General features: G+C 34.8%; 1 protein-coding gene across 12 annotated transcripts in view; it reads left to right on the top strand.

Annotated features, from left to right (window-relative positions):
• INTS6 (integrator complex subunit 6) overlaps positions 1–14,209 on the top strand; it is a 123,255-nt gene that overhangs the window by 20,903 nt on the left and 88,143 nt on the right. For 11 of the 12 annotated variants that reach the window (XR_010582599.2, XR_012426975.1, XR_006693614.3 and 8 more), the window contains one exon: positions 2,031–2,120. Coding sequence is in view for 3 of the 12 variants with exons in the window: in XM_015438974.4 (XP_015294460.1) it covers positions 2,031–2,120 (90 nt within the window). In the remaining 9 variants the exon portion in view is untranslated. Of the gene's footprint in view, positions 1–2,030; positions 2,121–11,130; positions 11,328–14,209 lie in introns of those variants that run through there. The other variant, XM_074022062.1, reaches the window with a different exon arrangement.

The following is a 14,209-nucleotide window of genomic DNA, read 5'->3' as shown; positions in this document are numbered from 1 at the left end:
CAAAATTTACTGTCTTAACCATTTTTAAGTGTATAGTTCTGCAGTGTTAGGTATATTCACATTGTATAAGATGGTGTGTATTTAAATTCATATTTAAATTAAAAATCATTCAAAAAGGTGAGAGGATGTTGTAGGGAAGTGGTATTCAAACTGTGCTCCATGAAACCACTCAAATCTAACTTTATTTATAGAAACATTTTCTTTACCTTCTTATTTATTTAATTTAAAGTGTGAAAACTACCACTATTAGAATATGGAGAGGGAAAGGTGATTACTAAAGGCCAGAGTAATCAGTGAAGGCTTTGTGGAAAATACGAAGATTTTAACTGGGCCTTAAGGAATGAGTATGAGTTGGGTAGCTTTGAGGAGGGAAGAGGAAAAACATTCTACTTTAGGGATAAACAATTAAAGCTAAGAGTTGGGAATGATCATTGCCTGAGAAGACATATTATTAGAATTTATTATATATTTTGGGGGTGAATGGTATGAGAGACAATATAATATAATAATTCCCCAAAATGAGGTCTATTTAACATGAATATTACAGAGAAGGAGGGATAAATTCATGTTTTCTCCCTGCAAGACTCCTGTGATGTTTTAATGCTGCTATGCATTTAGAATCTTCTAGAGATTATATCTAACATATTTTAAGTTTATTTAACCAAAGGAATCTTTCTCCCCCTGGAACCATTTTTGTCTTGGGTACCAGTTAGAAAAGTGCATGTGTCACTTACAAGTTGAATGGTTTGATCAAGACGATCTATTACATCTCCCCCACTCCCACTTTAGGATGATTAGGTTATAATCATATAATTAACTGAATTCTTTCGACGAATGTTATGTATGTATTATAATAGGAATTGAGAGTTAGAAAGGTTATAGGACCATAGAATATTATATGCTTATAACTGTTCTACATTTTTGTTGTTCTAAGTATGGTCTGTGGCTATTAGTGTCTTCTAGCTGCCAGTCTTGTTAGAAATGAAGAATCTTAGTCTTCATCCCAGATATAATCAGAAACTGCATTTTGTTTTTAAGATCTCCAGGTGACTCATATGCACATTAAAAAATCGTCATACACAGTTCTACATTTAATCCAAGAAAGCTTCATTCAATTCTTGGTACTGTTAGTGGCAGAGAATTTGATACCTTTGATTTCAAATGCAAGGTTTACCCTCTTGAAATTTATATCCTTTGGTCTTAGTTCTGTCAGTCCTTCAATTGGGAGCTATTTGTGTGTAAAAGGCAAGCTTATGTTTGTCTTAGTCCCTTACCAGATATGTCACCTAGAACTGATCATTGTGCTAGTAGAGTGGGTTGGCCAGAGATTTGAATGGAAGCTATTGAAGTTATGTCACCTTCTGTGTAGAGCATTTGAGAGCCCGTGCTACTCTGTTCCATTGCTTTTGCTACCACTATTTTTATACTTTTCTCTCCAAGCATTTTCTTTAGGTAACCATTTTTAATTTTAACTTTTCATCTTGTACTGTTAAACTTTTGCCGAGTTTAGAGTAGCCCTACTATTTCCATAGAACTCTTAAAATCTTTCAAACCATTTACCTAGTTATTTGCTTAGACATTTTGATTATATGCATACCTTATGGTAATATTCACCTACTGTCTTGCCTTCCTTTTTAAGAAAGTTTCTCAGGAAATGTTCTTTTTTTATTGTAATTTATAACATCTACAAAAATCAAATTATTAGAATTGAACTACTGGGATCCCTTTTAACAAATTAAATACTCTTAGTTACATAAATATACTCCCTCTAAAAATGAAAGCAATACACAAATTTATAAAGAAGTGAAAAATCCATCTTTTTCTTTACCTAATCCCTCTTTCTCAGGGTTAATCACTGTTTAGTTTATGTGTCCTTCTATATCTTTTCTTAAAACGTACAAACAGGTATATACCACATGTAAAATGAAACTAGAAAGGGAGATCGTATATATGCTGTTCTGAGAATTGACTTTTTACTTTTTAAGCCAAAGTCTAAACCTTTGTATGATCAATGTGTTTTTTGACTTTAGGGAAGAAACCCTTTTTTCTTGGAGCCAGCAATAATTATCACAATTACTGATGGAAGCAAGTTGACTACCACCAGTGGAGTCCAGGATGAGGTAAGTTGTGCTTATGTTACGTGGATTATGCAAATGCAGTTGAACAATCCTTTATTTGCGTAGGATATTGAACACCTTTAATAGGTTCTCTTGTTGATTATATGATGCAGTTTAGAGTCATCTGTCTCCTATGGCCCATCTTTGTTTGTAGCAGTGTTCCTATTTTCTTGAATAAGAATCTCTTCTATGACAAATGTTTGAGCATTACCCACACCCTGTTTGCATGTGTATTTATGAGTTATGTGAGGGTGACAGTGTCAGTCTGTATCATAAATAGTAAAATGAATTCCTTTGTTTTTTCAGATTTAAAAAAAGAGAAACAGCATTCTAATAATTTCTCCCTATATTTCAGTGGATTGTCGTTGGCAGTCCAATGACTGTGGAAACTCCTTGGCTAGAGTATAGCAAAGCCGAGAAGAGGTGTTAAGACTAGGAAAAGTAAGGTTTTTGGACATTTTTGTTTTCTCTAAGTCAAATGTATTATTAAAAAAAAATTTTTTTTTTTTTTTGAGACAGAGTCTCACTCTGTTGCCCCAGCTAGAGTACAGTGGCACGATCTCGGCTCACTGCAGCCTCCACTTCCCGGGTTCAAGCGATTCTTGTGCCTCAGCCTCCCGAGTAACTGGGATTACAGGCATGAGCCACCATGTCTGGCTAATTTTTGTATTTTTAGTAGAGATGGGGTCTTGCCATGTTGGCCTGGTTGGTCTCGAACTCCTGACCTCAGGATCCACCCGCGTCGACCTCTCAAAGTGTTGGGATTACAGGCATGAGCCACTGCACCCAGCTGTATAAAAAATTTATAGCTAACCTTACCTATTCTGCACCAACATTCGTTATGCAGAGTTGTGTGTGGTGTGGTATAATGAATATAATAGATTTTTTAAATTTTAAGGTGTTTTTACTATAGTATTTGAACTGCTCTTTAACTTGGGCTGATAAAGAAAGGTGATTGTTTCGATAGCACTTTATGGTTTGCATGTGCTTTAGTATCTTAATTCCCATGATATTTTTAAGGGTTTAATTAAGCAGGAAAACTATACATTTTAAGTTCAGTAGCTTTTAGAATTATTTTATTTGTGTGACATTGTGGAATATAAATTGGACATGGAGTCAGGGCATGTGGGTCCTAGTCTTTGTTTAACTACTTTCTAGCAGTCAACTTTGTACCAGTGACTTAACTTCCTAATCTCTATCCTTCTCCATGAAATAAAGAGAATAACATTTGCCTTACTTCCTAGGGTTATGGGTTATTTGAAGTCTGAAATAATGTATATGAAAGTACTTAGTAGGCTGTAAAGAAAAGTACATAGTATTGTTCTTTCATGAGCCATTGGAACCACTAAAGAAACATATTTCTCTGCTCTTATTTGGGGGAAAAGAGCTAAAATTGTTTTATTTGAACAGTTGATATTAAAGTTAATTTAGGATGTAATTCATTGAGATAGAGCTGAAATATTTAGGTAGATTATAATCCATGATTCAATAATTTATAGTCTATATATAATTAGTGGCCTTGGAATGCTCCATAGCTGAACTTGATGGGCTTTTGGGATTTCTTAGATTAGTTGACATGTACAGCTAATTATGGTCCTGCTACTTTCAGAAACAGGTAGACGTGGATTATATAAAAAGCAAGCAATAAAAATGTAAAAATGTCATTTTAGCTGGGCGTGGTGGCTCACGCCTCTAATCCCAGCACTTTGGGAGGCTAAGGCGGGCAGATCATGAGGTCAGGAGTTTGAGTCCAGCCTGACCAACATGGTGAAACCCCGTCTCTACCAAAAATACAAAAAAATTAGCTGGGTATGGTGGCGCGCGCTTGTAATCCCATCTACTCAGCAGGCTAAGGCAGGAGAATCACTTGAACCTGGGAGGCGCAGGTTGCAGTGAACTGAGATTGTGCCACTGCACTCCAGCCTGGGCAACAGAGTGAGACTCCGTCTCAAAAAAAAAAAGAAGAAAGTCATTTTAAATTTGAAGCTCTTAAATTAATTTTTCTTCTTAATAGGACCCATAATAGTTAACCGTTTCATTCAACTTTACATATTAATAAATTAGAAGTCTTTTGAATGTTTGTTTTATCCTTAATGATTTTGGTTGAGAAGTCATTTCTGTTTTCTGTTGTAAAGTATTCTTATGTGTGAGGTGATCAATTTGAGGTACTGTCTACTGCCTTTGTAGAAATGCCTTTTAGGGGGCATGTATTTTGTTTCCATATGTTTGGATCTGTTTTGTTTGTAAAATTTGTTTTGTGGGGACCTCTTCTAGCTTAAAAATATCTGGAAATATACATGTGTATTGGAATTGCTCACCTTTCTTCCTATGTCTTCCTTGGGAAGGATTTTGAAAAAATAGGGCAATGTGTTTATAATAACCTGAAACTACCTTGCTAGTAAGGTTAGAAAGATTTTCCTGTGGGCAGAGATCATACCTTTTAGTTCTCTTTTATCTTTTACAATTCTAGCATAGTACCGACAACAGAGCCTATATTTTTAAAAAGTATTGATTATAAACATTGGTGTATCGAATCTGGTAGTCATCAAGTTCCAAACTGATTACCATTGCAACTTATTATCTGAGGTGGAAGGTGCATTTGTTTTAAAGCAAAAGTAAATTATTTTGAAGTTGGAAGGAACATAGGCCATTGAGGTTAGGAATGTCTTTGATCCCCTGCACGTTTTCTTAATGTACCAACAAGACTCTCTTGTTGGAGCAAAGAGAAAGTTATCCTAGATTAATTTTTGCTAAATGTTGTGAGATATTGTGAAATAGTGTAGCCTAAATAATTATGTGATTTGTTTTAAGGAGCTTTTCAATTCATAGAAAAGCATAAAGATGCTTTTTGTATTGTTCTTGTGTGTGTGTATTGTGCATGTGCATGAATGCTAGATGTGATCTGTATTCTGGTTCCTACTAGGGAATAACAATTTTGCCTTTATATCTCTGTCTTTTCACATCTCTCAACCTTTGCCTCTGGCAGAACTTGATTCTTTTTTAGATTTATTCAGTGTGTGAATGTGTCATTAATTTCCACATTAGAGATGTGTGTGCTTAATTCTTGGTTGGCTTGTGGCTGCTGTTAGTATGACCTACTACTTGTTATCGAGTTGTATATTCCACCTGTATGATATCCTTTGCTTAAGAGTCATGTCATCCAACATCGTATATTATATCTGTTCTGTTGGTGCTGTTTGTCAGGAGTAAATGTTCTTGCTGCTTTAAAATCATCCTTACGTCATCTGAGGAAATATAGAACTCATTTAGTCTTATATTTTACAAATGAGGAAATTGAGATCCAGGGAGTCGGAGTGATTTGCTTAGGTTATAACATTTGTTACTGCCAAAATCTAGATTAGAATTTATCAATTCCAAAGACATTCCAGCACCTCCAGACCAGTGCTTTCTTCCTGATATGGCTACTGCCTTTTTGCTTGATTCTAATTTTGTGTGTTCTTAAAATTTACCTTCTATTTACCTGATTTTTTTATTTGTCTACTTCAGTTTTCTATATAAGTGTCTTTTTGGTATTCTGTTCTTATTCAGTGTTCCATGAAAAACTATTATGACCAGAGCATTTCTAGGCAATGAGGATAACAAAGATAAACAGAACGTATCTGGTTCTTAATATTTAAGTTCACAGTATTATGGGGGAAATCACCTATTAAATGGTTTTATGAATGATAAAATAGGGATACATACTAAGTGCATGGGAGTACTAAAGCAGGGGAAGGGTTAATATTACCTTTAGTGTGTCAAATCTTGTATAATGTGAATTTTTATAGTATAATTTCATTTTTGAATGACTGAATTCAAGGATCTTACGAATGATTTGGCATAGGGTGTGGCTTCTACCTTATATCTGTGAATTTTAGGAAGAAGCTCAGTGTAAAGTTGTTTTGAGCCTAGAAAATAGTTTTTGTAACTGTAGGAAAAATGTGGTGCCTTGTTGTCTCTTGACCTGGCTAAGTATATATAGGCCCAAATGAACCAATTTCTTACACCTTGTTTGTCAGAAAAATGTAGGAATACTGTTCTCTGGGACAGCTTGTCACTTAGCAATGTGTTATGAATTAGGAAAGAAAAGTAATAGCTATATTATGAATGAAAATCTTGAGCTGTATATGATCATTTTACATTAATTTATGATTTTAGTTATATCCTTGGGCCTCATTTAATCAAAGTCCAAGCCATTGTCTGAGGTGTCATGAATGTGTTTCTAGTGTAGTATTTTTGGATAACTGTCTAGGATTTTTGATGATTGCTTGGATTGAATTTTATGTGTATATATTTGGCCTTTCTTTTAATGCAACTATTTGATAAAACTGGTTGTTTGCAGCATTTTCACTTATGAGGAGTGTGTTAGATAGGACTTTGAATTCTGAAACATGAGAAAACTATATTACTTATTTCCTTAGTAGTTACCTTTGATGTTGATAAACATACCTGTGTCCAGATACTCAGTAGTGTTTGTCATGTTATATAACTGATATATATATATATATCAGATGTTTTGGTAGAATCAACAAATTATAATTAGAGTTATTGAAAAGGATTTTCTTCTGCTATCTGCAGATAATCCTCTCTAGTACTGCTTTGCAATGGAAAACTATTCTGTACTATGATTCCAGGAACACATGGCTAATGAATATTGCTCAATAAAGGAGCCCAGAAGAAATCCTGCCAGTACTTTCTTAGCGATGAATGACATTCCAGGATAGTGTAGCAGTTATTTTTCTCTTCCTTGAAAGTGCTAATAGTAGTATTGTCTTTCAAATATTGAGATTTCTATATGCTGATGAGTTCTTCTGCATCTCGTTACCAACGTTATGATTGCCGTGGAGGCTAACATTGAGAGAAGATATTTGCAGCCAAAGTAATCTGTTGGGAAGAGTTTTACTTTCTTATTAGCTGTCCCTGCTTTTTTAAGCCTAACTAGGACAACTACTTTTACAACTTCATGGGATAGATATTCAGAAGGGCATGTCTTCATAAAGAGAATGAGTAGTCTCAGCTGTGTATTCAAATGGCTGTAGATTGGGGTCTTCTGTTCCAACTTGTCGGTTCTCAAAAATTGATTCAAAAGTCCACCATTCTTTGACATACGAATCATTCTAGGCAGTGTAAATGGGTTTTTATTCACTAAAATCACTAAAAATATGTGCCAAAGGGTATCAAAACTCTGATTTCATTGCATAAAGACTTTTAAACATATATTTAAAATAGTTGGTTTTCCCAAGACACTTAGAATTTTGGAGAACTTTCTCTTTTTTAAAAAGATCTGTAAGGAATTTTGAGGGATGCCATAGTGATGTGATAGAAAATATCAAACATTTTATCTGTGTTTACATGTGTTGAAATTTTCATGTTTATCCTGTAGTAGCCTCTTCAAGGTGATATTACTAGGGACTCAGTAACAATCTGAAGATTAGCTCTAGTCTTACTGATTTGGGATTCAGATGTTCTAAATATATGCATAACACTACTGTATATGTTAGTCTCTGTCAATTCATCTTTCTAAAAACATTTAATAAGAATATGTTGAATGTAGATTATTCGTATTTCTTTTTCTACTCATATTTTTGGCCCTGTTCTCTCAACCCCTGGATACTGCTGGTATGTTATAGGAATATATACATCTGCAATTATTAGTAGTTTAAAAATATGTAATTATAATAATGCATAAAGAAGTTGATGAAATATTTCAATTTAATATTATAGTAAATTTTCAGCAATTTACATTTGCAGTACTCTTATTGATATGCTTTTCTTCAAGATTGTGTAGTAAGAAAGACTCTTTGAGTACTTCTAGACAAACACAACAATGGAGAAATTTAAAAGAAATGATGGTTGATCATTCTAACAAAGCTGTATGGCTACAGTAACTAATCTGCTTTCTAGAATTCCTTGTTAAGATACATCAAAATAGTTTTTATTCAGAGGGTGAAGCAATTTCACCCTGTGTTTATTAGCCTGTCAGAACCAGTAAGCAATAAGAGATTCTACATATGTAAGGAAAATTTTATTTAGAGATGTTTCTATTATCCAATTCTAGCTCTTATATATATAAAGTACTGTGGTATTTAGAACAGTAGTTTTGAAATGGCTGCATCAAAATCACCTGTTGTGCCTTATAAAATACACATGCCTTTGTTCTTATTCTGGAAATTTTGTTTCAGTTGATCTGGGTAAGGACCTGGGAATCTGCATTTTCAGAGTAGCCCATGTGATTGTGATGTACAGTCAAATTTAGAAACTATAGTTTTAGAGCACAATGTAACCACAATTTTTTTTAAGCTACACAAAGCATGTGAAAATGAACAACTTTTTTTTTTTTTTTTGAGACGGAGTCTCGCTCTGTGGCCCAGGCTGGAGTGCAGTGACGCGATCTCGGCTCACTGCAAGCTCCGCCTCCCGGGTTCACGCCATTCTCCTGCCTCAGCCTCCCGAGTAGCTGGGACTACAGGCGCCCACAACCGCGCCCGGCTAATTTTTTTTTTTGTATTTTTAGTAGAGACGGGGTTTCACCGTGGTCTCGATCTCCTGACCTTGTGATCCGCCCGCCTCGGCCTCCCAAAGTGCTGGGATTACAGGCGTGAGCCACTGCGCCCGGCCAAAATGAACAACTTTAAACAAAACAGGTTAGAAAGTTAGAAATGTTTTTGACTTAGAAGGCCATCAAAATATTTTTTTAGGATAAAAATAATTATTGACCTTTAGAATTGTTAAATTTGGGAATGGGTTTCCAAGGGATATGGAACTGGCCTTCTGTGAATATTTTTAATAGGATAATTTCTAATTTGCTTGGTATTTTAGAATAGGTTATTGAATAGCCCCCAAAAATTAACTTCTGTGCTGACTGCAGTCAATCTGCAGTTACTGCTTACAGTGTGCTGTATTGAGGACTCTCTTTAGACCTCATGTATGAGGAGAGAGGTCCATGTAATTAGCATTACACACACACCCCCACACCCACACCCACATCCACACCCACATACCCTACCTTACCAGATGAGAGCAGTTTATACAGAATTGTTGATACTTACACTTAATTTTCTAGACGGTTGCTGCAAAAATACCTTTCCAGAATGAATTCTTTAGATGTTGAATTGTGAAAGTATATTTTAAATTAATTCAGCAACGGTTTTCCTTGTGATACATAGTAACTTTGGCTGTGTATAAGAATAGTGGCAGCTCCATACATTTATATTTAGTTCTATATTTATGTTCTAGGTACTGGGGACACACAGATGGAATTAAGCAAGGCTAGAAAACGTATTATCTTTGAAGACAGGCAAGTAAATAAACATTTGTAAATACATTAAGATAAATCTCATGGCAGAAATAAACAGAAGGTTCTGAGACAGCATAAAGAAAGGAGTAAAGTGTTGAGGGAAGAGTAAGGAATTGAGCCATGACATTTCAGGAAGTGGAAACAGTATGCAAAAGCATGAAGACTTGAAAACAGTGTATCAGGAGATTATAAATTGTGCACCTGGAGTATGGAAAGTATAGGTAGGAAGAGTAGAAGCTTGAAATGTAGGTAGAGAGCAGATAATAGCACCCTAAGGAAACAGGACTTCATTCTGTTAGCATTTGCAGGGAAGGTATTGAAGATTTTAAACAGGTGAGTCACATGATCAGATTTGCATTTTAGTAAGGTTACTGTGCCAGCAAGGTGAAAGATGGACTGGAGGGTGGTAAGATGGGAAGAGTTAGCAAACTACATGTAACAACCTAGAAGATAATGGGGAATGCCAAAACTTAGCTAGTGCTGGACAGGAAGGCAGAATTCTGAGAGATTTGGTAGGTAAGCTAGGCAGGTTTTCAAAGATGATTTGTAAGATAGGAGAAAAAAGGCAAAGTATTTGACAGGAGTCCTGAACCCTAGGGCCCATGCTTTGTCTGAAGAGAGTTCTGTGGATTCCCTGACATCCTGTCTACACATTGTCCATCTGTGTGCATGAACATTTTTCTGGGTAAAGAGATCCATACCTTTAATCATATTCTCAAATAAGTAAAAATATACTGGTTTAGTATTATTTTCCACTTTCCGACTTGGGCATCTATGTGGATATTTGGTAGTGTTAACTAAGATGTGGGTGATAAAAAATAAAAGAGAAAGGAAGGTAAAGTAATTGATGGACAAAGTATCATTACCTTTTGGGTAAGGATGTTTTAAGGGAGTTATAATCTAACATTTAAAACAATTACGTCAAAGATTTTTTTCTTGCCTTTTAACATTATGTTTTAGGAAAATATTTTGTATTTAAAAATTGAAATGAGCAGATTCTGATAGTTAAATTTTTTTTTACTTTGAAGCAGATTTAAATAAGCCTTAAATCAGCTTTTAAAGTTTGTTTGAAATTTAAGGACATATGATATGAACATTTAAAATTGTTATTTCAAGCAAACATTGAAAATTCTACAGAGTGCTAGTTTAAGAGCAGTGTGTGTATGTGCATTTTACTCTGTGTACTAATGTCAAGTAAGTTAGAGGACACTAGCCTAATTTTTTATTTAATAGATTGGCAGTTTTCTGTTAAACTTAGCCTGTTTGGGTGTTTCATGCTTCTCCACGTTAGATTTCAATTTTGAGAGAATGAAAATGTTGAGTATGTGGTCTTCTGATGTTGCACTCTCCTGTAAATAACTCTTAGGCTGCTAGTCATTTATAAATACCTTGATTTTACTTATTTAGCTGTATTTCCATAGTGATTTTATTTAACTTCCACTTTCACTTGTTCTTTTCAGATGTAATACCGTAGATATCAAACTTTAGACTTTTATATTAGGAATAACCTTAGTGTAGTTACTACAAAGACATTGAAACTATGGGCTTTACATCAAGGCAAGGCTGCATTTTGTTCTAGACAAGGCTATTTTGGTATATTTTTCCCCACGCTCTGTCTTTTCAGATTGAATTACTGATTTTTCCCCCTTTGTTTTGTTTGTTGTGGTTTTGATGTTTTTTTTCCTTTCAGCTAAAGGAGCAGCCCAGTGGTTTTCAAGAAGTGCCAAAGTGCACTGACTGTCTCATGATGACTGGTGCCTCAGGGAGGGTCATGATTCCTGGATACAGGATCGACCTGATCCTGGATGTCACTTCAAGCAGTCAGATCGTGGGGAAAAGCCTTGTCTAATGGCTAGCCTTCCTCAAAAGTCTGATGCTAGTCATCTCGGAAGGCCTCAGAAAAAGCCTTAAAGGTGAGCAGAGTAGAGTGTAGTTCTCTCTGGGGGCTATGACTATTTGTTGGAGATTCTGATTCAACATAGAATGACAACCCTAACCTGATAAATCCAGGTTCAATTGGTAATTTAACTTTGAGCTTATAAATTGGTTGATGATTATCCGATCCCAACTTTTGAGTTAGTAGAACCACCTTGGTAAGCTTAAGATCTATAAGTGAGGGACTTGGTATTTCCTGGGGCTCTTCACAGCTTTAGGTTAGTATCTTGTCTTAGACAGAAATAGCATTGCTATTATAGCTAAGGAACACTTTGGTTACAACATTGCACATGGTTGTTAAGTATGGATAGTTTTTTTTTTCTTTTTTAATTTAGCTAGCAAGGTATTCTCTTGATTTGTATATTTATTAGATACCAATTATTTATCAGGCAGTTATTTATCAGGGTTTGGAAGGATAAGTTTGCATTTGCTTTGTCTGTTATAATAAACTTTTCTAAAAAACATAGCTACCTTTGAACCAAGTTTGGATTTATGTAGCTCATATTTTATTGCATTCTGTTGAAGAATATTAGTACTACCTGCATCATTTCAATGACATTTTTAGCACCAGAAAAAGATTCTCCAGAGATGTTTTGAGTATTTTGGAAAAAGTTTAATTCTAGGCCTCTTTCTCTGTGATTTGAAGCACTTACAGAACTCAGTTATTCATGTAATAACATTGATTGCTAATAACCTTGATTACTAAATTTAAATGCTAAAGCTTGTCCTAAGACTTAACTTTTTTTTTTTTAATTGAACCACCTGTATTGGTAAAAAAAAAAAAAAAAAAAAAGTTGGGTATGTACCATTCCCATTGTATGCATATTTTTAAGTTTAGAAATTATATATGTGACTACTGTATTAATATTATTACGTTAAAAACATATATAAACATAGAACTTTAAAAAGATGAGATGAAAAAATTTATACAAAGGAAATTCTGATCTTTGCTTCTTGTATAACATGGATCATGATTTATACTAGGGGTCAGCAAACATTTTCTTTGAAGGGCCAGATAGTGAACATTTTAGGTTTTTCAGCCTATATGGTGTCTGTTGGAACTACTCCGCTGTTGGAGGACAAAAGCAGCCATAGACAGTATGTTAAATGAATGAGTGTGGCCATGTTCAATAAAATTTTATTTACAAAAATTAGGCTCTGGGCTGGATTTGGTTGGTGGGCTATAGTTTGCTGATCGCTGGTGTATATCCTGTTTTGTAGACTACTGCTCTAGACCTTGGAGTTGTATTATACTACTTTTGTTAGATCCTTTTCACATTAGTTTTAGAGAGTGGACTTTATCTATAGAATTGATTTTTCCTTTATGAAGTGGGTGGAACACCACTAGTAGTCAGAGTGTATTCAGTTAAAGTGAACAGATGCTTATTGAACAGTAGTGAAGTTCAGACAGGGTTAGATGCTGGCTTATGAGTTTGATATGAGATACACAGTTATGGCATAGTGTGAGATATAAAATTATTAAAGCACAAGCTGATAAGATGGTACAGTTGAGAAAGTGAGGCTGGAGCTGGCTCTAGGAAATGTCTTGAGTTGGATTTTGAAAGGTTAATTCAAGTTTGTGAAGTAGATGGATGCAAAGACATAAAGGTCACTGAAGAGAGTTTGGGAGAACTATATGTGCCTCAGTATTGATAGCTGGCAAAGTGTTCAAGAGAAACAGCAGCAGGAAATGAGACTAGATAGATTGGCGTGGCCCATCCCGTATTCTCTGCCGAGGAGCTTGAACTTTGCCTTATAGATGGATGGGAACCATTGAAGAGATTTTAGTAGAGGAGAAAGTTATTAGATTTGCATTTTAGAAAGATAGTGGCAGTAGCGTGGACTGTACAAAGAGCAGGGTTTTTTTTGGCACCTCATCTGTTTTCACTTCCTCATAAAAGAGGACATGATTGTAGGTTGAACTATACCAGACATAAAATTAAGAAACAAAGGAATGAACTGGTGACATGCTACAACATGGATGAACCTCAAAAACATTATCCTAGATGCAAAGGACCTCATATAGCATTATTCCATTTATATGGAATGTCCGTAAAGTCGATGAGTGCTTGCCTGGACATGTTTGGGAGACTGACTACAGATGGGCACAGGGATCTTTTTAAGATGTTGGAAATGTTCTGAAATGGCATGATGGTGATGGTTGTACACTGTAAATTTACTAAAAATCATTGAACATATAAAATGGATGAATTTTATGGTAGGTAATCATGCCTCAATAAAGTTGTTAAAAAATTAGAAGGACTTTGCCTTTGCAATTTGTTGGGGTAAAACTTTATTGAAGAAAGTATTTCCATATTGCAGGTTGTCAAGTGATTGCTTTTTCCTCTGAACAAATACTGACCTTAAACTACTAGAAGCTAAAACAAAGTTTTGATTTTTTAATCAAAAATTCCTTTTGGATGTACATTGGACATTCCTAAGGATACACGTTTTAACTGTAGAGTGTAACAATAGGAACTAACAATAAATAATCAAGTTGGTATTACGTTTTATGGAATTCACTTTGACTTTAGTAATTGTTTTTGAGACAGGATCCTGCTTTGTTGCATAGAATTTCTTAATTTTCCTTTCCTTAATAAATACGATATGAGGAGAACCTTCTTCATTGCTTATATTGGATAATAGTATTAAAGTTAGAAATAGCCTACGGGAAATTTACTTGATTATTTTCTTCAAGGAAATATGCTAAAGAAAACGCTGATATAGGATGCTTTTAAATTTGTAAATTGTTTCCTCATAATCTTAGCAGTTATAGGAAATGAATAAAAAGAATAAAAAACAATTGGAAAATGGTTAATTTCATTCAATAAATATGTATTTAGGGCCTACCATGTGCCTA

Source organism: Macaca fascicularis, chromosome 17 (assembly GCF_037993035.2).
Source record: "Macaca fascicularis isolate 582-1 chromosome 17, T2T-MFA8v1.1".
NCBI lineage: Eukaryota > Metazoa > Chordata > Mammalia > Primates > Cercopithecidae > Macaca > Macaca fascicularis.
This window is presented reverse-complemented; position numbering and strand designations above follow the sequence as displayed.